This window comes from Pyrgilauda ruficollis, unplaced genomic scaffold (assembly GCF_017590135.1).
Source record: "Pyrgilauda ruficollis isolate IOZ18807 unplaced genomic scaffold, ASM1759013v1 scaffold78, whole genome shotgun sequence".
Lineage (NCBI taxonomy): Eukaryota > Metazoa > Chordata > Aves > Passeriformes > Passeridae > Pyrgilauda > Pyrgilauda ruficollis.
In genome coordinates, this window is record NW_024529710.1 from 351,401 (window position 1) to 378,809 (window position 27,409).

Below are 27,409 nucleotides of genomic sequence, written 5' to 3' on the forward strand. Positions count from 1 at the left end.
AGGGTCTGAATGTGCAGAGACAAGCCCTGATTTTGGTGGCCCCTGAGATGACATTACCAATTCCTATCTGCACAGGTTGCTTGACCTGAATGAGGTAACTGAAAATAATGCAGGAAAAGGCCTGTGGAATTCTCAGTTGTTCTGTGATGGAGCTTAAGCTCTTATATAGTCTCTATTACAAACTAGGTAATGAAAGCCTTGAAGTGTACAAATGTGTGGTTACAAGAATGAGGCAGAATTTACCTTCACTTCAGAAAACTATGTATTTTGCTGCTTTTCCAGTGCATTGGTCAATCTGTTGTGTCACAGTGGTTTGTAGAAAAAGTGTGGGAAAAATAATACAAAAAATACCAAGTTCTTTATTCTCCTTCTCAGAACTGATGTTTTCTTCTGTCTTTATGACAGAAAGTAGACCTCTGATTCCTCATATTCATCAGTAGTGATACTCCATGTTGATAGTGTGCATCAGCCATTTATTCCTACTGATCTTCAGTATCTGAGATCTCCTTGGTCTGGGTGACACGTAATTGAAACAGTGCTGTTAGGGGTTAGGGACTGTCACTGTAAGAAAGTGCCTTGTTCTATAAAGTATCTAATGGCATAAACAGCACTTAGATTTCATAAATACTGTTTCACTTCCAATAGTTTCAACCATCCAGAACTCTTTCCAAAGCTTGGACAAGATTTTTTAAAATGCTCCTATTACCTTCCAATGAACATAAGAAATGCAGGTATTTTTCTGACTTTGATTTTTATTACCTTTCTGAACCAAAAATAAATCCTCAAGAAAGTCAGAGGAGGAGGACTGTAAAAGATCCCTGCATAAATGAAAGTGATATTACAGGGTCACCCCAAAAGCCTGGTGTGTTTGGCAGTCAAAATTGCTGAAGCATATTGAGATAGAGATTGGGTTATTAAACTGCTACGGCTGTCCTTAAACTCCTAGTGAATTTCAGCTTTAGAAAAGTGAATTCTTGCAAATTCATGGTGAAATACAAGATTATTCTTAATTTTATCTTCATCACTGTAACTGCCAACTCTCTTGATCATTTTGTACTCAATTTATCAACTCTCTTGAAAATTTGGTTTATTTGACACTACCAGCAGGCATCAAGGAAGTTCATGAGAATCTCATGTGGCCTTTCTGCTAATTATTTAGTAATAGGATTGCAGATGCAGAAGAAAGTAGGGAAACCTGAAAAGAGCATATTTAACAAAAAAGTTTTGTACTTTTTTTTTTTTTTCTAGCCAGAATCTCCTGTAAAATTGAAGTACTGTATTTTTACCTTGTGTATTTTAAAAAATCCCACTGATTTTAAGCCATCTTATGCTCTTTTCGTTTTTTCATTTTTAAGATGTTTGTGTCTGTGAAGTGATAATGCTTGTAATAATGGGTGTGGGACAAATTTGCATGAATTTACCTTTTGCTGCAGGTTTACTCTTTCAAGCTCTAATAATTAGACTATGTATGTTCCATTCACTAGTACAGGTCTGTTCCATAGGAATACATGGACTTAAGCTGAATTTAGAATCTCCGAATATCTAGTGCAAGACCCAAGCATAAAATTTAGACAGTTATTTTTACATTTTAATTTCCTGGTGATTAAGAAAGGTAGGCAAGTCTCAGACAAAATTTGAAAGAAAGGAAGATTAACTGTTTAGCAGTTGATTATTGGCACAGTTATTTACTTACTGAATGGACAATTGGACTTATTTCTAATTTTTCATACTTCAGCTTTCAACCATACACTTTCTACCCTTTGTTGCTGAAATCTGTTGGAAAACTCCTCCCTATGAAAATACTGGTAGGCTGTGCTGAAGTCACAGCTCTTTGTCTCAGAGTAATTTACAGAGGTTACTCTATGTAATTGTTCTCTCATTTCTTTCCAGACCTTTTCCGCTTTTTTTCAAGCATAAGCATCAAAACTGACCACTATATTGTGTGAACAGAGGTAGTGGTGTCATTTTGATATTTTCCTGTATCTTTATCCAGGGATGTTGTTCCTTTCTACTGCTTGTTTCCAAATACTCATTTTTGTTGTTTCATCTGATCAAGTTGGGGAGGCCACTTTTGGCTACACTAGAAGAAAATTTACTCAAATGAGTTGTGCTTAAAATTTGATCTGTCTTGATTCCTATGTGTATCTATCAGAACTCATTTTATTTTTAAACTTTACCAGGAATGCTTTTGTGTTTTCTTCTGCATTGTTGTTTAATGCTAATGCTAAGTCTCGGTTCTGTTAGACTCCCCTCAAAAGCACCTTCCTTGGGTTCCTAACACACTGTCTCTTTTTCAATATGTTAATGATACATTCAATTCAGCTCTTTGTTTACTTATCACACTTCCAAACTGTTGTTTTTCAGTCTGGCTGAAATGTGAGCTTTATAATATAATAATAATAATATGATTATTTATATCACCCTTTTTATCTCAATTCAGCTTTACAGAGCCTAAGTGGTGTGTTAACCATTTGAAATAATTAAATATATTATTTCCTGTTTTTCCTAAAATACACTGACCAGTACATATTGGTGCCTTTCAGATTTGCTCTCAAAATAATAAAAAGTTTCTGAAATACCATTTACACTAGTACCATTTTCCATTTATTTAAATTCTCAAATTAATAGTAAATAAGTAATTTTTCTTGTGGTTCAATAACATAAAATAATTTTAAATTTAATTACTGTCCTTAAAAGTACATTTATTAATTAGTGCATGTGTGCTTGGTTTATATGTGAGAATTATTTCAGAATGTCCTTTTACGCGAAGAGACAAGAACATCTTCAGCATTGTAGTTATTCACTTTGCACAATGGAGGTGAAGGCATTTGCAAATTGATGATAATGCCACTTGCCACAAGTACCATTAATTGCAACTATTCCATATGAAAATCCTATGATTTGATGAAACTTACTACTTGAACAATAAGCTTCATAACTGTTGTAAACCCTGGAATCAATAACAGCAGAAGTTAGACTGCTTGAAATGGCAGTCTTACTTCTGCTGTTATTCAAGCTACCTACATGTTTCAGAAATGCAAACATTAGAGAAATTGGAGTAGAGTGAAACCAGAATGAAGATCTGGTAGACTGATATAATCTGTTACCTCTCCTTTTTCTTCTTTTCTCCAATCTAGCACATAGAAAGAAATGGTACACCAACCTGAGTAAAAAATATATATTTTGAATATTTTGGCTTGCCAAAAACAAGTATTAAATTTATCTAAAATGATAAATTACTGGAAATTATTCACAAAAAATAAGTCTGGATTTTAATTTAGTCTTCCTTTATTGTTCTTTTGTCTTCTGTTGTACATACCACTTACACATCAGGATTTATTTTAACGAAGACAATGTACTGAGATACTTTGTATTTAGGAATTAAGTTGCCTTTGTATGCTGTGAAGGTCTTTCCTAATGCTGTATGTAATGAACTAAAATCTACTAACTAAACATAGTTTTCTGAAACAATGCAGTAGTGGTTATCTGTCCTTGCTTAGAATCCTTTTCTGGAGTTAGCCAATTCATTCAGGTGCAGAATTCAGGCATAAATAGTGTGAAAGCTCCTCCTTTCCTTCGCTTGAGTAAGGACCTGTTTTCTCTTCCATGTGTATGAAAGTAACCATTTAGAGTAATGGACATTATGTGCTGCTTACTGCTTGGAGTAGGTGGGCTTTAACCACTTATTGCTTTCATTGACAGACTCAGTTACCAGCTGGTGCCATGAAAGCTTCTATATGCTGAAACAGTAATTTTAATATCTTGGCTCTGAGAGAAAGGATGAGAAGGAGGAAGGCAAATAATCTGTCTGAGGGCTTAGTGGTGTGCTTTATTTTTGTGAGTCACTGGTGGGTTTAGCTAGAACTGTAAATCTTTACTAAGGAGCCAGTGTATGTAATGCATTCATATTCCTGGAAATTAAAGGAGGCATTACATTCCTTCAATGTAAGTCGGGAACTAAGAATGGTTTACTGTATTTCCCTCTTGCCAAATCATAGCAGTACAATTTCCCCCAAGTCCCATAATGAAACCCTGAATGCACAACATAATCGTAGTCAGATTCAGCCAAGAAGTGAAAACAAAAGAAAAACAGCTCAGTAAGTATATGAGAAGAAAGCTATTACATGAGCAGAAATCTCTTGGATATTGGCAGTTTTAAAATGTAACGTGGCATTTTTTTTACAGTTGAAAGTATGACCTATTTATTTTCTCTTTTCTTTTTTTTTTAATTATTTTTTACACTTATTATTACATAAATCAATTTTATGGTGGTTGGGTGGGTGTGTGTGGAAGGCAATCAATGTCCTTAGATTGTCTTTACGCATGTTCTCTTGCTTCACCTCAAATCCCATATTTCTAATCATTCTGTCATGTTGCTTAACAAGACAATAAGTCCCTTGTGTCACATAGCACAAAACAAAGAACTGTGTTACATCCCAGTGCATTAATGCAGTTTCTTGAAGGTTTGAAAAAATAAAATAACTTTCTTCTGTGTCGGATTATAGTTTCTTGGTCATCACCTTTTGCTCAATTTCCAGGGCCCTTTTGAGTGTGTTCCCAGACTTTTTTCTTCTCTTCTATGGAATTATCTGGTAGTGGTGACTGGTTAATTAAAAGCTATTTAACCCCATGCATCTATCTGTGTGGCCCTTAACAACTGCCAGAAATTTGCCAAACTCTAGAAATTGCTTTTGGGTCTAAATCCCTATGTAGAAATACTCTGTGGGAAACAAAGAAACAGCTCTTGAAGTAGATACATTTTGTAAAAAAATAAGTGTCAGTATGTTTCATTTCAAGCACTAAACAATTCCTGGAATTTTGTTCCTGGAAAATTAGTGTTTCTCTGTATGTATATCTTTATCATTATCAATCTATGTGTCTTATCTGTGAACCATCATAGGCAGAATGTAAGAACTAAATTTCTCTGATTCATATGGTCTCTCCCTAAAAACAGAGACCCTTATGCTGTGGCACAGCAGAAAACCAGAACTTCTTTGTTTGTGGGATTGCTATATCTGAGGTTCTTTTGTTGTTTTTTTCCCCGTTGGTTCCCTCCCAACCTCCCCAATTCATGCATACCTCAGCAGCCTTTTTTTAAAATAGTAAAATAACAAATTAACATTACTTATAAATACTCCAGCAAAAAACAGTTTTCCCTTTGCTCTTTTAATAACTTGTTGTGTATCTCTGAGAAGAAGTAAAATACGTGTGAAATCAAAATGAATCCCAAGCAGATGTTTGAGACACAGTTGAAATATTTAACTCCTTTATGCAATAGAGGAGTCTTATTTGGAGACCTATGACTGGACTAAAATAGGTGTTGGAGATAAGGTAGTTAATTTTTATAAATCTTCCACTACTATAAGGGGATGCTCTAGCAGAAACGCTTCTTGTAATATTCCTATTAGTGATTTTAACCATTGACTTGGTAGAATAAAAGCTTTCTGATTCTATTACTGATCTAAAATCTGCGTTTGAATCTTATGTAAATCACTGAAACGTCTTCATTTCGAATGGTAGGAAGGCTAGATTTAGACTTGTTACTTTTCAAGATACTTACAGAAAAAGGAAAAAAAAACCCCACAAACCCCAAAAGAACTTGGAAATGAGGTGCAATGCAATTTGTATATACTGTACATATTTTGTCACCTGACTTCTCTTAAATTTGCTCTGAGAATAAGCTGGAGTTTAAGTGATCTGTGTAATCCCTGCCTTTGCTTCCCCTTGCTCTTTGTTGAGATAATGGTGTTCTGTATTTATTCATTGAGCCGTAAAAATTGTTTCTAAATAGGTTACACAGTTGTTAACGACTAACAGCTTGACTTGCTTAACATTTTTTCTTTCACCCCCAATTCTAGGAAGGATTTCTGTGTACATAAGGATGAACCATGTGATACTGTTGGTAAGTAAATAAACATAAGAGACTGTGTATAAACTACATAATAAAATTAGTTTTATGTAAGTAGAAATGTGAAGCTAAAAGATGACAGCAAAATCAGCAATGGAAATAAGTAACTAGCTAAAATTCAAAATATATGTTAAATGCTAATAATGCTGTTAGATTGGTGCTTCTAGTAAAATACTGTGTTTTAGTACAATATTTCTATCTCTTTGATAAATCAAACTTTAAAACTTCTTTTTAGTCTCACTGATTAATAGAAAATTATTTTACTATTTTTAATTTTGAAGATGAAGGTAAGAAATTGTGTCTATGATTCTTTTTTTATGGAATGGATTTATCTTTGGTGTGAATATATGTATATTTTTTTTTTGTATTTATGATTTTTTTTCCTTTCAGTTGCAAAGGTTTGAGGAGAATTCTAATGTAAACTGTATTATCTCACCACTTGCTATTCTTTTTTCTTTTACTGTTGTATCCCAAGTGTATGTGAGTTTATCTGTGGGATGGCTACCAATAAAAAAACCTTATAAATAAGAATGTAATGTGTTTCACAGCAGTAAATGATTAAGAGTTCATAGTGTTCTTTCACTAATTGATATATTGGTCTTAGGTGAATTCTGTATGAGTGTTTGTTTGGAGGCATTTATTTTTGACTTACTGGTGCAAAAATGTTTACTTCCAGCTGAAAGAGGAAGCAGTGTGACAAGAAGTCACATTTTATTCATCATTTTATGTTCACCTAAACTGAAATTTAAATCTGGAGTACTTCCAATGTATCTAAATCAGGATAGGCTTCTAACTGAATTTTATAATTGAAGTGAATATATTCAAGGATTTTTCCTGAACAATGTTTTTTCTTTTGCCAAAGCTTGTAGGTAGTAGGAGAGCTATTTGTCTCTCAATTAATCCACAGAATTTTAAATTGAATAAGATTAAACTTACTCAAGTATCAGTAATAGTTCTGTGGTGAACAAGCCGGGATGAAGCTCGAAAATGTGGCAGTCTATTAATTGTCGAGAGCACAGGATGTAAAGAATTTTAACTTAATATTGTCTTAATGTTATAGGCAACATTAAGTAGAGACCTTGACTGAATGATCTGGCATGTTGTGGATTGGGTGTTGTGGAATTTCCCATTCTCTGTGTTATTGTTTGGAGGAACTGAGCCACAGTTTGTATGTACAGTTCTTTCCATATAGGTGCAGCAAAAGCAAAAGTCATTGTTTTCCCTATGTTTCATCATTTATTTTTTAAATGTCAGTCATTATTTCCCCAGGTGAATATAGTGCCTTTCCATAAATGTAGGGCATCATTTCTTCCATAAATAGTTAGAGTACTGTGGGTCCATGCTCACTGTTTAGAAGATAATTTTTTGAGGGTCTTGTCTACCATCATTCTGGAACTCATCTAAGGAAGAGTGTTGAAAAACTTTGCACATTCCTCTTGAAGAGAATTTTTAAAGTTACCTTACTGTCAGGGATATATTATGTCAATTATTTTAAGGCTAACAGGTCTATAATGCCAAATTGTTGAAAGTACACGTAGAAGGTTGTTTCATTTTGGTATCTACTCTGACTTTGTTTTTCACCCAAGGAAAACCGAAATATTTTAGATTAGATCATGAGTAAAAGTTTGTTGAAAGGAACTGAAGGGCAGTTTGATCTTCCTATATTCATGCAACAAATTTATAGGCAAAAAGAGACAGTACATTCCAGGGATGTATCACATGCTGTAAATTACAGAATTTGCTAAAGATGGTAAATGAGAAATGCGAATGTAGTATACAGTGTCCAGACCTTGCCTCACCTTCCCCCCTCTCAAAAAGTCCAGAAGAATGCACAGTACAGACTCTTCTCTTCCATAAAGAGAGGAATAAAGCAATTCTCTTTGAAATATTAATATAACTGTGTAGGAATGTGAGGCAGTCAAGGTGATCTTTGTAGCACTTAGGCAATCCAGAAATTAAAGTTATGAGAAGGGAGCATGTATAAGACAGACCTCATTATTGGAAAGGGTTGTCATGTTGGATAATAGTTCTTTGCAGTGATGGATACTAAGCAGACAACATGCCAAGACTCACAGTTTTCGGACTGGACATGAGTATCCTATCAAGCCAGAGAGAGAAGGCACCAGTATTCAGTTATGTAGACAAATATAATGTATTTAGGTGGCAAATAACACACTTCTCTGTACTTCCAGTCTTGTTCTACAGAAAGTAAAGAACTTATGCACTCTTTGAAAAGTTCTTTTTCATTGTCTCTTAAAATAGCAGTGATTTATATGAAGATTTAATGGTTTAAATTAACTATTGGTATAATTAACCAAGAACTCTGTTAAACAGAAAAAAATGTTTACTCAAAATCAAAGCCATATGACAAATCTCCCTAGAAATGCACTGAAATATATTTCATTAATGATTTTGAACAAAATATGTGTTGATAATCTTCTAAATATTCCTTGATAAAAGCATTTGAGGTGGAAAAATGCAAGATTTTTTTTTTCTATAGTGATAAAAAACATTATTTGCATTGGTTGTCAAAAAGTTTCATTCTTAGGGAAAAAAAATGTCTATCTTGTAGACCAAGCATCTTGGAGAAGAGAAGGCTTTGGGGAGACCTCATTGTGGCCCTCCAGTACCTGAAGGGGACTTGCAAAAAGAAGGAAGAAGGGTTTTTTTATGGAGCCAGATACTGTCAGGACAAGGGGAAATGGTTTTAAACTGAAGGAGGTCAGGTGTAGATTAGGTATAGGTAAGACATTCTTTACTCAGAGGGTGGTGAAGCGCTGCAACTGGTTACCCAGAGAAGTTGTGGGAGCTCAAGGCCAGGTTGGATGGGCCCCTGAGCAACTTGATCTAGTGAAAAATGTCCCTCCTCACAGCAGGGGGGGTGGAACTTGATGATCTTTAAGGTCCCATCCAACTATCTCAATACTTCATATTAATACTTCATATTTTATAATTTTGCAAAGTAGACAGAAAGAGAAGAATGATTTCAGGAATTTTATTTGATTTCCCCAAAGTGTCCTTAAATTTAGGAAGTAGAATGTATTTATTTTATGCCTTTCAATATTAAGTATTTCCCTATTGCTAGAAATGTTTGGAAATTTTTGCTGTACCCAGGAAGATGACGGTCTACTTTCTTATTTCATAGTGTAAATCCAGAGTAACTCAGATAATTGCCTTCCTTATCTAATCCCATGTTTCTGTGTAACATTAAGCTAGACTCTCATGTGGTGTCAGTCAGCCCAGGTCAATTGAATTCTGCAAAGCTATTCTGATTTCAGCATTGTCAGTTGTTGCAGCCATTGTTAAATTCATTCTGGGTGGAGAACCACAAAGCAATTGTTTTAGGCTGAAAATTGACCAGATCCAAGTGTTCTTGGGTTTCCTCTGCTTGGTTGGTTGGTTGGTTGGTTGGCTGCAGCATTCTTTATTCTTTATGCCCCTCCTGTTCTGCTCATTTGTATGCTTTCTCTCCCTTATTCCTGCACAGAAGTGCTCATATCATACTTCTCCCTTGATTCTCACAGTTTGTCTATAGTTTAAAGAGAGGTTTCAGACCTTATTTTTCAGTATGTTCATCAGGGACATTATGTTATGATTACAACAGAGGATTTCTCTGAGGGTAGAAAAATATCAAGATGTTTTTATAAAAATTAAATTAAATGTATCTAATGAAGTTATTATATTTGATATGTAATTGTCCAAGGTTCTATTCCCCCAGAAGACAGTTGGGTTTTGGGATCATAGCATTTTTCTCCTACAAGCAAGTTTTGTTAACTTAGTTGGAGGAAGCTGCCTTTTGAATTTTTGGCAATTTGGATTGTTGTTCTTTTTCTTGGGCTGATGACAGGTGAAATTATGAGTGTAGACATCCCAGTGAATTTCTAAAAAAAATTAAGAATTCAGTTGTTGGTTTCCAGAGAAGTCCATTGCAATAGAATCAGCACAAAATGCAAACTGGAGATTGCACATGCTATACATGCATGTTCTTGTGTGCAACTCTTCTGGTATTATCATATTGAAGTAACTGAGATGAGCAATGATTTATAGGGAAAATTGTTATATTGCAAAAACCTTAAAGAGAGGAAAATAAACAGATATTTTCTCGCTGAAATCAACAGATATTTTCTCAACAAGTAGGCTTACAAGTAAACACAGAAAGACTATTTCTTGAAGCAAGTGTATGCACATTTTAATTTCCCTTCCTCTTGTCTACGTTTCCACTTCAGCAATGAAGATTGTGAGACTAAGGCGTATTTCTTTTAGATTAGATTTGTTTTTTGCTGCTAGCTAGTGTCTTCTGTGGAAGCACTGTACTAGAGAGTTCTTAGAGTGCAGTGTTACAGGCATGGAAATATTCTAAAATGATGCTTGTCTTGTGTTGGCATGCATGGAAATATTCTAAAATGATGCTTGTCTTGTGTTGGCATCAGTTCGGAGCTCTGTTAATCTGCTGAAACTCAGATAGTGAGTTCTTCCATTTTTAGTAATTTCTTTTTAGATAACATTTTCAGTTAATGAAATAACAGCTATCAAAACATGTGATTCTATCTAAACTGTTTGCTAAAAAGCATTTTCCAATAAAATGCAATCTCTAAACAGAGTTACTCTAAAAACTAGTCAGATTGGTTTTGGGCTTAAATACGGTATATTAAAAATTTCTAAATTTGGCACCTAGTGTTGCAGATACAAAAAAAAAGGCAGAGAATTAGGGCGCCATCAGGTTTTTGTACTGATGCAGAGGAATGTGGTGTGGTTACGTATCATAATCGATAAGGAATCAGACGAACATATACACTATAAAGAGCACAAACCGAAATGAAGTGAAAGAACATATTTTCCATCCAACTTAGAAAAATACCAAAGATAGGTTTATTTACTTTTCTTCCTTAATATGAAAGCTATCAATCTTTAATATAGAAAGCTTGGAGATCTCCAAACTTTTACCCTAGGGACAAAGGTTTAGACCAGCCCTATGCATTAAGAGATATGATAGAAATAGGGAATTGGGCAGACTAACCATTTCCAGTGAGGGTTAATGCTGGAAATACTGAAGCTAAATGCTTAGGGCCAGTTACCAATGAGCAAGCAGCCAAAGAAGCTCCACACAACACAGGCAGCAGGCCAGCCGAAGTAAACTGAGGAAGTCTGTTTCCCTGTGCTTCCTCATCTAAATCCGTTCATCTGGCTTCCCTCCTCTTATCCAGACTACCTCTCTGTTGTAGTCTGTCACAGCTGCCCTCAGCCTAACTAGCTGGTAACAGTTTGTTGGGAATTGCAGTGAACCTCCTCATGCTGAGCTGTGTGCTGGACTCCCCCGGGCACTCGATGCTGCTAATTCAAAACTAGTTCAAGTACCTGTGGGCTGCAGAAGCAAGGAGCCCTTGAGACATAAGCCATGCTGGCAGGGTTTGTCTTTGTTTTTTGCATGTTACTTCTCTTTTGTTGAGTCAGTTACTGCAGAAATGCTCTTGCAACAGTTGAAAATCAATATTGTGGGTTATTCGGGCGTTGTCACTTGCAGGGTATAGGAAGGTTTCTGAACGGTCAAGGCAAACAGGAATCCAAAAATCCCAGAGCCTGTCATTTATGGTATGTCCTAGTGTTGATGTGCCTTTTTGGAAACAGGTGTTTCCACAAGACAGGTAAAGCTGAGACTGGGGTGTGGGCCAGGACTACTACCATGTAGGATGGAATATGGAACCTATGTATAGGTACTGCTCTGTACATAGCAGAGTAAAGTCAGTCTTGCAGATAGAAGTGCAGGAAGAATGCTTAGAAGATGAAATCAGTTAAGGTTAGAAAAACGAGTCTTGTAATATTTTTGTAATATCTAGGTTTTTTTAACATTTCAGCATTGCTCACAGTCTAGTTGGATATTGGTGAAAAGTGTTACGTTTTAAGTAACTGAATATTATATGAGTATATATAATTTAAATTTCTGTTGACTAAGGTTACCTGTACATAGAGATGTACACCAGCACTTTTTTCAGATATGCATCACTAGTGTAATTAATTTGCTTGGTTTTGTGGTGAATGCTACTGTTCTTGGTGCCATGGGGAATTCAGATTGGGAGGAGGGCAGTTGAATGACAGATTGGATGATGAGAAACAATTACAGCAAGTTTCTCCCAGCAAAGGCATAACTACAGTCTGTTAAATTTCCTAGGTCTTAAATGTTCTCTGACATATCTCCAAGCTTGATGCTAGACAAAATTTGCAAATCCAGCAAAAACATTTTAAGCTCTGAGTTTTGCTGTTTGAATTGATTTGTCCCACTGAACAAGAGATTCTCTAAGAATGTATCCTATGTAAAGGAAAGATTTTTTTTTTTCAGTAAGACAGCTGGCATTGAGAGAAGTGGGCTCACAATTTAATCTGCAGAAGATTTCCAATGCCTAATCTAATCTTAAATCATTCACATAACCTTTACAATGCATACAATTTTGCATTCATGCAACTTTCTCTTTTCCAGCAAAGTCATGATAATAATAGCTCACAGACCTATACAGAGAGGAACACCTCATACAGTGAGAGCAGGACCGTCTTTTAAGTGCTTTTATGGAAAAGCTAGCCAAAGAGATCTCACTCAATTTTAATTCCTGGATTTTTGTTTCTTATAAAACAAAAGCACTGTAAGTCAGATGTGTATTCAATACCTGCAAATGCCTCAGTAGCTCCATTATTCACATGTTACTTCTGAAGATTGATTTTCTTCTGTAGAAATGCAAAAGTTCCCTAGGAAGGGATATCCGTAAGATAGTCCAGTGTATCTAGTATACAGGTACCTGTAATACACAAGATTTTAAAAAAACAATTGGAAAATTTTGACTTCTACAGCCTACAGAATAAAATCCAGCTTTATCAGTGAGTTACATGTCTGTAAGTACAGCAAAACAGATCCTAATTAATTATGAATTCCAATAAATGTGAAAAACCAAAGCAAAATAAGTAAATAGAATTTACCTCATATGTCATAAAACATCAAATGAATTATGCATGTTTGGTGCATTTTCTTGGCAATGCAGAATGCTGGCTACACTACTTGTGCTCAGTCATTACATCCAGACTTTTCAGTTACTTCCTCAACTTTATTCTTTTTATATTCAATTCAGTTCTAAAAATTATTAAGCTTCATGTTTCCAGCAAAACTCTTAAGATGCAGTCCTATCTTACCTTGCCTCTTGTTTTACTGAGTTGGAATATGACAAGACTCCAGTGAGACCGGAGAGATAAGTTTTTACATCAAGATATGCCAACCTTTGTTTTAAAAAGATGTTGTAACGTCAGACACAAAATAACTGGGTTACAACACATCAGATTGTTTAATTTTCCAGTGCTTTATTTAGAGTGTTTAAAGCTTAATTAATCTCAACAGCAGAAGGGTGACAGAGGATGAATCTGTCTGAATGGACTCTTGATGACAATTTCATAATCACTGAGGTTTTAATTAGTAGCCCTTTCCATACTTAAAAAACAAGTCTTTTCTTCATTAAATGATTGATCAAGGCCTTGATGCAGGCAACTCTTTTGTTTTCTTTATTTTATGTTATTTTACTTTGAAGTAGTCAACCAATGTATTTAGAGAGCTGAAAGTAATGGAAAAAAGATATTTTCTGTTTTGTTTTTCAGATTATACTACAGAGGTCACTTACTGTTTTCTTGCTAAGTGTGTGTTAACAGTCTGTCTTAGGAAGCAGTAGGGCCTTTGAGTGTGTTTAGGAGGATGGGAAGGTTAATTTTCATGTCTACATATGGTTTCAGATCTTTGCAATGAAGTCTATGTAAATGTTAGATAAAGCTGAGAAAATCTATGACATTCTGTATTGAACTTCCATTAGCCTCTGGATGTTCTATTTAATGGTATATTTGAGGCTGAAACATGTTGCTCATTTGATGTATAGGATAATTTTGTGCATTTGTTGATAATGTTGGTGTGGATAGTTGTCTTTGGTACTATTTATTTGTATAATAGCTGTTTATTCCTGTAATAGTTCTAAATAAAAAATAAATGCACTATTGTTAAGATAGTATTAAAGGTGCAATCATTCCTCAGTTTTTAAAGAAATAAACTTTTTCAGATAGTGTCTGTCTTGAAATATCTCTGAGGTTAGACATGATTTTTTCCTATATTGAAATAATAACTATTAGGTTAGACCTATATCTAATTCCTGTTGCACATTCCAGTTCAGATTTAGTTGTGCTCTTTCCTATTTAGTTAACATGGGATCATTGTTCTTAGCATATGTTTAAATCTGAGTGGATTCAGCTACAAGATCAAGCTCTGAATTTGGCTCTTGACTTGAGTAAGGGGTGGTGTGATATGCCTCAGTACTATCCACTGGGTCTCGTAATTTCATATTCTTTCTGTGAAAATGCAGTAAAACGTTTTCATTCTCTACAGATTATGCTGGCTCATCTCTAGGTATGTCTTTAATTTTATTTTGTTTTCTGAGTTTAGTTTCAACTTATCTGAGGTATTTAAAATCCTTTTTCAAAGGAATTTGAAATATAGAGAGACGTACTGTATGTAAGAATTTTGACATTACATTGAATAGCATTTAAAATATTTATGTTTCAACCTGGAACTTCAGTTCAGAATTTTGTCCATAGACAAAATTCCCGTGTCCATCAGAAAAAGGCACTCCAAAGTAAGGACAAAGGAATCCCATGTATTATGTGGTGCATATTTACTACGTGTTAAAGAAAAAAAAAGGAAATTGCAAGGTAATTATCACAGTAATTTGTGTCTGTCTTGTGAATAGTGTGTACTTTCTAACTTCCTGTTGGGATCCTTCACTTAAGCGTGCCAGATGCAGAAGTGAAAAATGAGTGAAGCCTCTGGCAGTACTGCCATGGTACACAAGAGATGCTTGTGCCAAGGATGGGGCAGGGCAGTGAGACACAAAGCAGAGGACAGAAGTGGGCACGGTTTACTTAGGATTACGCAAAATTTTTTCACCAGGAGAAAATGTACCATTTTTGCTAATCATATTGCAAAAGATAAAAATAAGAGTGGTTTAGATACCCTCTCAATGCATTAAACAGTGAATTATGTTTTGTGTCACTCTGTTCATTGAAATTGTTGAAAAACTGAATCAGGTCCCAGCAGCTGTGAGCACTTAAAAATATCTTTCATTGTCTCCTGGATTTTACAACTTCACTACTCATCTTTTATGTTTTTTTTTTTTAATATGAAAAATATAAAATCATGTGTGTTGGAGCTGTAAACAATCATGCATCTATAATAAGTTACTCTATATGCTATAATACCGGTGTATATACTCTGGATTTGTTTGTATAAAGAATAGTTATTAACTTAATGTATCATTCATGCAATTGAATTTAAAAAATAAAAAAATAAAATGTGCTGTCACACATTACAAATTAAAAGCATTCAAAATATATGGCTGTAAAATACTTGTTTTCTAGCTAGCATCCATTTTGCTAATATTAGTCTTGTGTTCAGCTCTTCATAGATATGCTTGTGTATAGTATCTTTATCCCCTTAAAAGAAACATTTGCAAAGTTGTGCATTAATAACTTGTGCACAACTTGTGTTGTGCACTAGGGAATCCTGGTGTTTTTTAGTGGAAATGTTTTCAGTACAGTCTTTTCAGAGAGGCAGGTAGCTCCTTGCAACTAATGCATCAGTTTCTGCATCCTGTAACTGTATAATGGTGGGGGAAAAAGCAGTGTAATGCAATTAGATTGTGAAAACCACATTTATTTGAAGAGTGGGATTGGAAGTCAGTGGCACATGAATCCTTTAACTGAGGAGGAGACAAAAAGAGCTCCATATTTGTGGAGAGCACTGCAGATGATCTATTCATCTGCATCTAACCTGCCAAACCACAAGGAAAAGTGCTCCACAAATGTCAGCAGAATAGAACAGAGGGATAGGGCCAAGTCTCACTCTTCATTTGAATGTCTTTGAGAAGACTTTCAGTCTGAATCTGTTTCATAACTCCTATTTGTGGCATTTAAATGGCAACATGGGTGGGGTTTTTGTACTTTGTTTTGAGGCTATACTGAAGTTTTTACATTCTCAGGGTGGTAGTACCCTACACTGAATAAGCCATCAAGTAAGTCTTCCTTTTATTCTGATTGCTCAAGCAGGGGCTAGTGCTGCATTCTAGTTCTCGGTTATCTTGCATCTTGCAGACTGAGCAAAGGTTATTTTGGGTTATAATGGGTACCCTGGAAGAAGAAAGACCTGATACTCTCAGTCTATTCAGCTTGCTTTCATTGAAATCAAACTTCCTGAGAATCATCCCAACAAACTCCAGGAATTTATGAACTGAAAACAGTTTGCAAGACCCTTGAGATATGGATTTGAAGAAACCCATCAGATTGTGCTGTCAGTCAGTAATACTGACTGTTACTGGGGCAGCATAAATGCTTTCATCACATGTGATAATACAGCATGAAACAACATAACTTTAGTTATACCAGTGTAGACAAAATACTGGATGAATATCTGCAGATAACAATAGTAATTTTAAGTCAAATTATTTTAGCTAAAAAGAGGTCTGGTGGAAGACCCTTCTCAAGGTAGCTTTTTCCTTTGGTCTCGCTTATCAAAAGATACTAGCTAAGCTATGCATCCATATCTAGTCCTTGTTTTCTTTATAAAGGAACAATTGGCTATTCAATTCACATTTCCTAAAAGATGTGCTAGTACTTTATGCTAAAAACAGCCCCAAGAGCAGTCAGTTTCTTATAGTGCATCTCTCAGTGAAACAAAATACAGTTTCATGCAAAAATCTTAAATAGCACAAACTGCAAAAGATTTTGCCATAGAATAGTACTTTATGCTAAAAGTCAAAGAAAAACCAGACATACCTCTTTCAATCCCACTAGCTGCTCCTTGTCTCTCATAAAAGAGAGCACCCCATTAAAAAAGGAACAAAAATCTTGAATATTTTCTTTAAGAGGGATCTCAGCAACAGTAAAATAATCACTTTTGTATCACTTTTGAGTGTATCATGAAAACATGAGAAGTGTTTTACAGGAATCACTCTGGTTGCAGAAGATGAGGGAATATTTTACTGTGCTGAAGCCCTCTGTGTCAAGGAGCAATTTTGTATTTCTTTAACAGAGGTAATTTCCATAACATTGGTATAATAAAATAAGTTGTGAAAGAAAGAAAGAAAGACAGTCTTATTTTCCTCATAGTTTGTTGCAGGAACAAAAATAAGTCTAAATGTAATATAGGGTGAAAATTATGTGAGCAATTTCACAGTGGTTTGTTGCATATGGGATGGTACCAGCCAGCTTCCAGGAAGAAGGCATCAGAAAGTAGGTTACAGGAGAATCAGCTTAATAGGGTATCAAGGCTGTAATTCTTTTAAGACCAGGAAAAACATCAGTGATATATTATGACTAGATCAAGCTGGTATGGGGAATTGATGTTACACAAGCCTGGGGAACATATTCAGGAAAAAAAGTTATTTGATGGAATGAGACAGGAGGTGAATTCAAAGGCATTGCAATGTGTGTAGATGTACAGAACATGGAGACAGCTTTAGCAGCTGCACACTTTAGAATGTCAGAACTGAAATCCAGATATCAGGAAGGCAAGAAGAGAGATAATCACCTGGGTGAATATTTTCACTAGTTGGATGGAGTGACATAATTCTTAATTAATTCCAGTATGTATTTTACTCTGTGGTGCTGATATGTTTTGACCCAAGTGTACAGAGTTGTAGGCTCGTAGTAGTCTAAAATATGTTAAAGTGAACTCACACTGCACAGCAGTGGAAGCAGTTCTGAAAACTAATTGTACCATCTTGTGTTCCAGGACTACATTTAGTCATCATGTTTTTTACGGGGAGAGTCAAATTTTTTCAGCAGCAGAATCAGAGACAAGAGAGAGTTGTAAACATACAGCATTTTCACTAAAATAGGAGTGCAATAAGTATTTTCTGCTTTTTTGGTTTTTTTTTTCTATTTACAAATAACAAAGTACATTAAATCTTGAAATGACATATGCACTCAAGTTTTAAGGCCAGTACAACTTTTTTAGGGTTACAGAAATGATGTCAAATGTCCATTTGGAAAATAAAGGCTGCCTCAGAATTTATCTTGGAAACTAGGGTAACTTTTAAAGTCCCTGCATAGTTCCCTGGAAGTCTAAAACTTACACTTACATCAGCATTTAATCAGCATGCTGTTTCTGTGCACTGTGCTTCCTATTTCCTTAAGCCACGACCCATGACATCAAATGATAAGACTTTTAAAACAATATTTTAGAAGAAAATGTTGAGGTGTTTTCATGTATTCCAGACATTTAATATATTTTTTAATTGACCAAGCCTTTCTGTATGTTATTTTTATAAAAAGTTGCTTACATAGTGATTGAATTTTGAAAAAAAAAAAAAAGGTAATTTAAAAACTGGCAGCAGCAAGGAAGCATCTGAAGAAAATCTATAACAAATTATTAGAAAGAGTTGTCTTCATCAAATGAGGTCAGTTTCTCTTTCTTAGTAGTAGCAGGTATTCTTACTGTAAGTTCTTATACTGTGATATTCTTGGCAAACTAAAATTTCACTTGCCTTTTTGGCAAAGGTATGTCCCTTTGAATTCAGACTAGAAACTTTTGTTCCTACTTCCCCTTTTACAGTCATACCCTAGGAGAAACTTCAGTTTACAAATCTCCAAAATATTTTGTACAATTATACTGGGCTAGAAAATGAACTTGTTCTCTCTTTTTGTTTAAGTTAACTCTTTTTAAATACTTGTCCTAGTAAATCCATGCCTTCTGTTTCTTACAGATTTTTGAATGGACAAATAACAGATATAAATCATCCCACACTGATGTTTAAACAAAATGTACTTACCTGAAGACATTTGATATTATGTGGGATTTTGATTTAGCAGAATGATGTGGCAATGTACTGAAATCAGTGCAGACCATTGTGAAGTCATTGCAATATTCTGTGTGATCAAAGTTCAAATCTCATTCTCACTATTCGCCCTCATATGCTCGCTGTCATGATGCTGAGCATCCCCCGGTGCTGGGAAGGAGTATGTGTCTTAAAGCCTGCTCAAGCCTATTGCTCTGTTCAAAGTTCATTTTGGCAGTTATTCTGTTTTTGTACTCTCTTTTGAGCTGAGCTACATATGCACTTACGCCTTGCTGGACTGGCTAACTCAAGAAGCTGTTCACACTCTTTTGATTAACTCAGGCATAAACATTTCCACAAGCAGTTAATCCACTGAACTGATACAGGCATTTATCTAAAACTAGCTTTCCAGTAGTCCCTCTTGGATTCAGTTTTCTTTGCAGCAGCTGTGGTTAGTCACTCCCTATATTCTTTGCTCAGTTTCAAAGGTACATCACCCTTGCCCACCACACCTCTTTTAGGGGTTTCTTTACCAGAAATCAAAAGGTAATTTTTTTTTTTTTTGTAATAACCAGATTTATTTATGAAAAGTGGTTTCAAAAAGAAAAATGGAAGATGAACTAAATAAAGACCACAAGAGAAGAAAAAGAAAAGTGAATATATGTATGTACTCAGAAATGTAGAGACAGTCAAATGAATAAGATATAGCCTTCACAGCATATGCACCTTGTAGCACTACACAAGTGTAGGTGTCAGTCTAGAGTAGCGGTGCATGCATTCACAAAGGTAAAGAAGTAAAATGGAAGTGTATTCTTTGGTTTATGTATGTCCCAGTTATTGTGGTGATCTGTTCATAACAGTCTTTCCTTAAGGTCTGTGTGGGAAAGCCTGAAAGACTGCCAAGCAACATTGTCACATTGCCCACCTGTAAAGAAGATGTAATTGTAAAGCAAGAAAGCAAGTTTGAATTGTTAAAATTGCTTCCTGTGGTGTACTGCGGTGCTCACTGTCATCCATCTCACCATTTCGTAGAGTAACAAAGGCTTTTGTTGGTGTACATAAACAGTTTTATGGTAGGAAGCAGGCCCAAACTCATTATCTGGGGCATGTGATAATCATTCAAAGTAAGCTGCCTATCTGTCCCGTCTATCCAATGCATCAGTGAAAAGCATATCCTCCAGATTAACTTATTTATGCATGTATTTGGTAAGAGCTGTTCTCATGCTAAGCTTAAAACCTGTTGCTGGCTCTTTAAGTAACAAACTTTCCCTTTACTAGGTGAGCCTCATTCAGTTTTGTTGCCAAATTAGGTGAGATGTCTTCAAAGTCACATCTTATTTGATTGTATACGGCAGTTCCATGAAGGTTTCATAAGGCACTCTCATAATTTACCCAGGTACTAGATGAACTGAAAGTCTTTCTTGTGTAAGTCCTAAAAATAGACATTGCTACTTCTGTCCAAATGTTTAATTTATAAATTTAGATCAAGATTCTTATTAATTTTCTATGCCATGTAAAACAAACATCTAGAAAAGTTGCTCATGAAAATTATGCCATGAGGAAGTTAAAGTAAACTGTTTCAATTTCTTAGAAGATTGAGTTACTTCTCAGTAAAAGGTACTTCTCAGAGAAAGGTTACATTTGGTTTTTCTTTCATGTTTGTAGTATGACAAAATATGAAGCACAATTTTTATTGCATAAAACTTCATATCCAATTTTTCATGTTTTCTGCTGAGTAGAATAGTTTAGGACTTCTTTAACACTAATTATATATACTGTTCAAGTTGGTTTTTTTAGTCTTTCTAGATTACAGAAAGAAGGTTAAATGAGGAGAAAAGGAAGTTGTGACTTTCTCAAATTTATGACTTTCTGCTTTTCATTTAACACTATGCAGTTTTCTTTTCTGTCTGTGTCTTTTCCTGTTCATGCATATTTTTATGGACAAGTTTTCCACTTGATGATGTTGCCTTAAAAAAAAAAGGGGGGGCAATTAAAAGATTTTAAAAGTATACTGACTGTACTCAGTGATCATGTTACAGTGTGTTATGGCGTTAAATATTTTCCTTTACATTTTAAAGAAATTTTTATGTGTGGCTTATAAGTTAAAAAAAGAAGACATGGGAATTATTTGTCAGTTTTTAAACTAGAAGAAAGTATCCTTGAGTTCAGAGCTGCCCTGCTTCATAAACTATTTGGAATAGTGGTAACCTGCATGTGCTTTCTTATGGTTTGAATCATTCTGGATAGTTCAGTAAAAAAACTGGCAAAAAGAATTGTTCACAGATATCAAGGTAGTGAAAAGGAAATGAAAAGGTAATGTATATTAAGAAAAATACTAGTCTTCGGCCTATATATGTGAAGTTGTGGGCTTTGCTGCCACTGAGGAAAGGGAACAGAGAATGGTGAGGCCCAGTTCTCTGAAAATGCCAGAATTTTTAGCGTTGGAAGGGACTTCTGGAGATCATCTAGTCCAATCCCCCTTCAAAAGCAGGTTCGCCTAGAGCTGGTGAAAAAATAAACATCCAGGTGGTTTTGAATGTCTTCCGAGAGACAGACTCCATGACCTCCCTGGGCAGCCTGTTCCCATGCTCTCACATCCTCTGTGTAAAGTTTTTTCTCATGTTGAGGAAAAACATTTCTTGTGTTTTGGTTATGGCCATTGCTCCTTGTCCTGTCACTGGGCACCATGGAAAAGAGTCTGGCACCATCCTCTTGGCCCCTGCCTTTGAGATATTTGTATTCATTAATGAGATCTCTTCTCAGTTTTCTCTTCTCTGGACTAAACAGGCCCAGCTCCTACAGTCTCTCCTCATAAGAGAAATGCTCCTGATCACAAATCATCTCTGTGGCCTCTGCTGGACCCTCTGCAGCAGCTCCTTGTCTTTCTTGCGCACAGAACAGGACATGGCACTCAGATGTGGCTCACTAGAGCTGAGTAGAGGGGCAGGATTGCCTCACTCAGCCTGCTGGCAATGCTCTACCCAATGTTCCCAGGATACTATTGGTCCTCATGATCAGCTGAGTAAACTGAATGTTAGGACCGAGCAGGAAAGAATAGAAAACCACAGAAAAATCATTATTTTAGTCTTCTATTAACCCATGGTACAATAGTCATTTTGACTATAACCACTTTTGTCTGAAAGACTGTAGTAAATAAGGTATACAGTGGGACATAAGATGTCAAACACATGTAAATGGCCTCTGCCAGAGGGGTTGCTAAATTCACTAGATCTTCTCAGTTGATCATTGCAATTACTGACAGAGGTCTAGGAGGGCGTAAATGACTTTGAATAGGTGAATGGACTTTGTATTTGAGTTAGAACACCCTCTCTGCAGTCTTCATAAAAAGAGAAATATGTACTGTTGTAGGCAACTACACTCTGGAGTTATTGCCATGACATGTTATGAACGTAGGTAGATGCAGGTAAGAAGGAATACCCAAATTCAGAGAATAAGTACTGTGCTGGCTGTTAAAGTTGACTGTACCGATGCAGCCAGCCTTTAGCTCAGGGCATCCCTACATCCCTGTCAGCAAAGGCCAGGAATGGTCAAATTTACTTGTTGTCTCCTCTGTGTATTCATCTTGGAAAAAATGTTTTCCATGTGGGCAGCATTTTAGAAGAAAATTAGTATCTTCCGGCACTTTTGCCATCCCATCCCTCTAACAGTATCTTAGAGGCCTGTAGACCCTTCAGATGTTGCAAGAACTAAAAACCTAGAACTGTGTAAACACGCATTCAGAATTTATTTTTGCAATTATGGCATGCATATACACTCTCTGTTTTTAGTCTTTTTCCCTGCTCTAAGGATTAAAGTACAGCAATTTGTTTCAAGGTGTAAGAGTTAGCTTCATAGTTTGTTCTGAAACATAGAATCATACACTTACTAGTACATTAGTGTAGTTATTGATGTTCTGCTGAAACCATGGATTTTCTAAGATTTTTAATGATAAATCGTAAAATAACAAAAGACACAAATAAAATTTAAGTTACATTTGGGAATAATGCAACGGAAGCTGATTTGATTGTATCCCGTTATTTTTTCTGATGTCTTGCAGTGATGTGTGTTTGTGATGACACACACACGTGTAGGTATATTTGCCCTCACTGTTATATCTTTCACTTAAAAAGAGAAAAATAAATATTCCTGGGCTTTGCATTTTGTATTTGAGATTTCTGTTTGTTAACTGTCTTGTTTTTATTACTGCCGTGGTTAAGAGTTGCTGATTCACAGACTACTTGCTTTTCCTGGAAGTCATCTGTGACTCTCTTCAGAACAGCTTGTGCTAATTACACTTTGAAGTGTCCGCCTGGTGGAAAACTTTTTTCTCCTGCTTTTTAAAAAAGCATCTGGTCTGCTAAAAAAATAATTTGTTAGATTAGTAATCAAGTGCAGTTAAATAATGGTTTTTATGCTGACAAACCCACTGATTTGCCAGTTCATTTAAAATACTTTTAAAATACTTTGTACTGTAGTAAAATCAAAAGCCAGAGGTACTTGGGCTTTAAGTTATGCTTCTGTTGTAGTGGGTTGTGAGTTTTGTGCACCACTGATAACTCAAATGAAATCATGCTATTGGAAGTCCTGAATAAATGCATGGCTAATACCATGACAAAAAATTGTTAATGTCTGGTGAAACCAAGGAAGTTCAGAGGAAAAGAAATGTAAGTGGGATCAGTAAGTAATCTGGGTGGTTAGAGTTCCAGAATATTAACTCTATTTTTACAGTGCTCACTGTAAAAGGAAAAGAACCATTTTCTAGCCTTTTAGAGTGCAGTATTACAGTCGTACCTAGGTGTTTTGTGGTCACTGTAAGGAAGACCAATGTTAGTAAGCTTGACTGCATGTCTCTTACTGTGATTCTGTTGGGGGTTTGTTTACTGTGGAGTTTCTGTTCCTGGGGGCAATGCTGACAATTGCCTTTTAATGTAGGTAGAGGATTTATGTTACAGGGAGCTGGCCATGAGTGAGTAGGTAGAGCTAACAGACCTGTTCAGATACTTTAGCTGGTGGTGTGTTAAATGTAACATCCCTGTCAGATGAACTAGCACTTTGCAACAGAAATGGTGTAGATGCACACCTAATTTGAAAGAATAAGTAGGTTGGTGATCGATGAAGATGTTCATTAACAAACAAGAAAATTTGTTACAGTTTGTAGGATGAAACGCCCATGTCTAAGGCCAGCTCTAATAGCAGGAGTTATAAACTACTGCTGTGACTGGGGGAAAAGTTCCACTTCTTTGAAGCAGCATTTATTTCATTTCTGTATGTACATGTTTGATAAAAAAATGTAGTCCCTTATGTGCTTCTTCTCAGGCACAAAGCTACATCTTTACTCTTCTAATTGATGTGGCATATATTTTCTTCTGAATTAGCTTGAGAAAAATTATCTCAGAAGGAAGTAATTTGAATATATTACATTTGACATGTATTCAATCAAGCTCTTTTTTTCTTTTCAAACCATAGCTTTTTATAGATAAATAATCAGATTCTTCCTTATATTGTCAGTGAGATAAAGTTACTGATTTCTAGCTAATACTTTTCAGATACTAAGTGTTTTAATTTGAAACAGTGTGTTCAGGCTATGGGATTCACTAGGAATTCACTTCGTTCACTTAAGGTTCACTTAATCGTAACAAGGCAGCAATTGTTCATAGATTTTTTTGTTTGTTTTGGGGTTGTGGGTTGGGTGTTTTTTTTTTTGTTTTTTTTGTTTTTTTTTTTTTTTTTTTTTTTTTTTTTTTTTTGTTTTTTGTTTTTTTTTTTTTTTAAGTGGGGATTTAACCTTGGAGCAGTTCCAGCTGTGTTAATAAACCACAGGAAGCTTCAGTGAACATAAATACATTTAAAGAAGAAATTCTGTCTCTTACCTAATGTACAGACAACTAAGCAAGAGCAGCTGCTTACTGAAGTCAGTTTCTTTTTCACTACATGTGAAATTCATAATCAAAAACAAGACATGAGACTTCTTCACAGCTAGTAGTTGGCTGATTTACACTCAGTAGTTGCTGTTGAATGTGGCTGGGACATAGGAGGTTGAATTTGGTTAATAGGGGAGAAGTCATAAAGCATTAATTGCTTTTGATGCTTTCAGACATTTCTAGAATTGGCAATCTAATTTAGTCTCAATGAAATATAAATCCTATGTTTTGTCTGCCAAACTTATAAAGTTCAAACATAATCAATTTTCTTGAAAGAATTCCAAGTATGAAAACATTTTTGGTGATATGTGAGGATATATATGAGCATTACTTGAGTATTGTATGAGAATTATATGATCAATGTATGAGTATTATTGAAAATTGCTAATAATGCTGACTGCTTACTTTGCAGAATAGGTATGAATTTGAAACATTAATAATTCTTTGGGAGTAAACAGTGGGGGCAGTCAGAATAGTGGACAGCAACTGGCAGTACTCATGTTGTTGTATGGAAAACCTGCCATTTTAGAGATTAGAAGATGGTTAGGGGATTCCTTTTCCCTTGAGAAAGCTAGAGATTATAATATAGTTTTCTGTTAGTACCGAGCATCAGCATGAAGAGGGAGGTTTGGGAATTCTCTTTCTGTAGATCCCAGCAAGTAAGTTTTATCCAACTGAGAACAGCCATCAACACTGTCATAACTGAGCTCCAGATGGCAACTAAACACCACACAGCTGCTTACTCTCCCCCCAAACCGTGAAATGGGAGGAGAGAATTGCAAGGGTAAGAGTGAAAAAAGCAATGGGTTCAGATAAAAAAAAATTCCTAACTGAAATAAAAATAACTGTAATAATGATAGCAATAATGAGAAGGAAAATAACAGCCAGTCTCGCATGTAGAGCCCAGGTATTTGTTTATTTTGTATTTGTCCAAAGATGGATACTAGGTGCTAAATCTGCATAGCTAGCATGCTAATTTGTGCTCCATACATTCTAGCAAAAAAAAAGAAATCATGGTTCATTAACTACAAAGTTACCTGGTTTTCTTATTAATTAGTGATCTACCTTCTACTGGTTGAATGATCCTCTCACTTCTCATGCTAATTAGTTCCATGCTCAGACTTTCTCTTCCTTTGAGTGGGTGAGTTTCTTGAGTCTGGTGGTTGCAATCTTCCTCTGCTGGAATTTCCCATTACCCAGAGAGCAGAGCAGCTCCTTACTCCATAAGTAAATGCCAAGCAGGAGAAATGATGCTGCTGAAAACAATTGCTTACCACCAACCAACCAACCAAAGGATGGCAAGTCCCTGAGCATCACCGCCTTGGCAGCCTCCTGCCTGCTCTTTTTGCAGAGCACAGCGCTACAGGGTGTGGGATATCCTGCTCAGCTGGGTTCATTTGTGCTGCCTGTGCCCTCTGCCCGTGTCTTGCCCAGCCCCAGCTCTCTTGGTGGTGAGATGGTGCGAGGAGGAGGAGAGGCCTTGAATGTGTGTGAGCCACTGCTCAGCAACAAGTAGCGCCTCCCTGTGTTACCCTCTCTGTTCTCACACAAACCCAAAAATAATTCCTTACCAGCTACTGGAGTGTACACCAGCATGTAATTAACTCTATCACAGCCAAAACCAGCCCAGCAAGAAAAGTATTTCTGAATGTTTTGTATTATAATAAAGGATCGCTCCCAGCGCTTCAAAATGCCATACTGGGTTTTGTCTATGGCAAAATTTTTCTATTGAGTGATTTTTCTATTTTAGTCTACCAATTTTTAAGTTCACTGATGATGGCTGAAGTCAAGACCCTGATGTTCACTTCTTCTGATATTGTTACCTGTTGTACTACTTCAAGCTCTAGCATTAAAAGTCTTTCTGTCTTTATCAGATTGATCATCAAATCTTAAAAGAGGATGCATATAATTGTGGAACTATAAGGCACAAAAATATTTCTAATTATTTTAGAAATATTCTTGGTTATAGTTCAGTCATTGCAACATAACATTATTGAAATAAAACATTACATTTCAGGGCATTTCTTCTCTGTTTTTTATTCAAGTTAGTATAAGTGGTACCTGTATTTAGCATGAGGTCTCATTCGAAGGACTGTATTTTTTTTTTCCTTGACCAGGTTTTGCTTTTTCTTTCATATCCCAGATGGTTATTCCCTATTTTGGAAACAAATAGTAAAAGTTGAAATACTCTGTCTTATTCAAATTTAATTTGTCATTGTTTTGTTCAGCCCTGAACAGCATTTTTTGTCAAAGGTTCTGTGTCCAAAAGCTTTCAGCCAGTTCTTTTGAGGGCAATACTCAAAAGTTGGCAGAATAGTGGTGGGCTTACTACTAGTTGTGGCTGAAGTGTTATGCTCATAGACTGACAGATATTTGGACTGTAAGAAGAATGGCTTATCTTATTAAATTGGAATGATAATTATGACTAAATTTCAAATATTGTCTAACATTTCAAACTTGACCTTTACATGCAAATAATCCAGCAAACACACTGAACCGGAGGGCACCATTCCATTGAAAGGAAGTTCCTGGGAAGAAGGCCAAACACTTGAAACAGTGTTTTGATTGCTTACTCCAGATTTTCAAATGAGGAATGACGACAATCGTCCTTGCTAAATGTGTTTGTGGTCCGAAAAATTTACCATTACCCAAATTAAGCTTCATGTTCCTCAAGCTTTTGCAGTTACAGACACTCTACTTTTAAGAAGCTGAGTTTGAACTCAAAACCCTACCAT

General features: G+C 35.7%; 1 protein-coding gene across 1 annotated transcript in view; it reads left to right on the plus strand.

The window, feature by feature from the left end:
• The window catches only part of ADAMTS19 (ADAM metallopeptidase with thrombospondin type 1 motif 19), a 126,139-nt gene that overhangs the window by 38,278 nt on the left and 60,452 nt on the right, over positions 1-27,409 (plus strand). Inside the window, exon 7 of the mRNA XM_041486733.1 lies at positions 5,859-5,902. Coding sequence (XP_041342667.1) covers positions 5,859-5,902 — 44 coding nt within the window. The remainder of the gene's footprint in view (positions 1-5,858; positions 5,903-27,409) is intronic.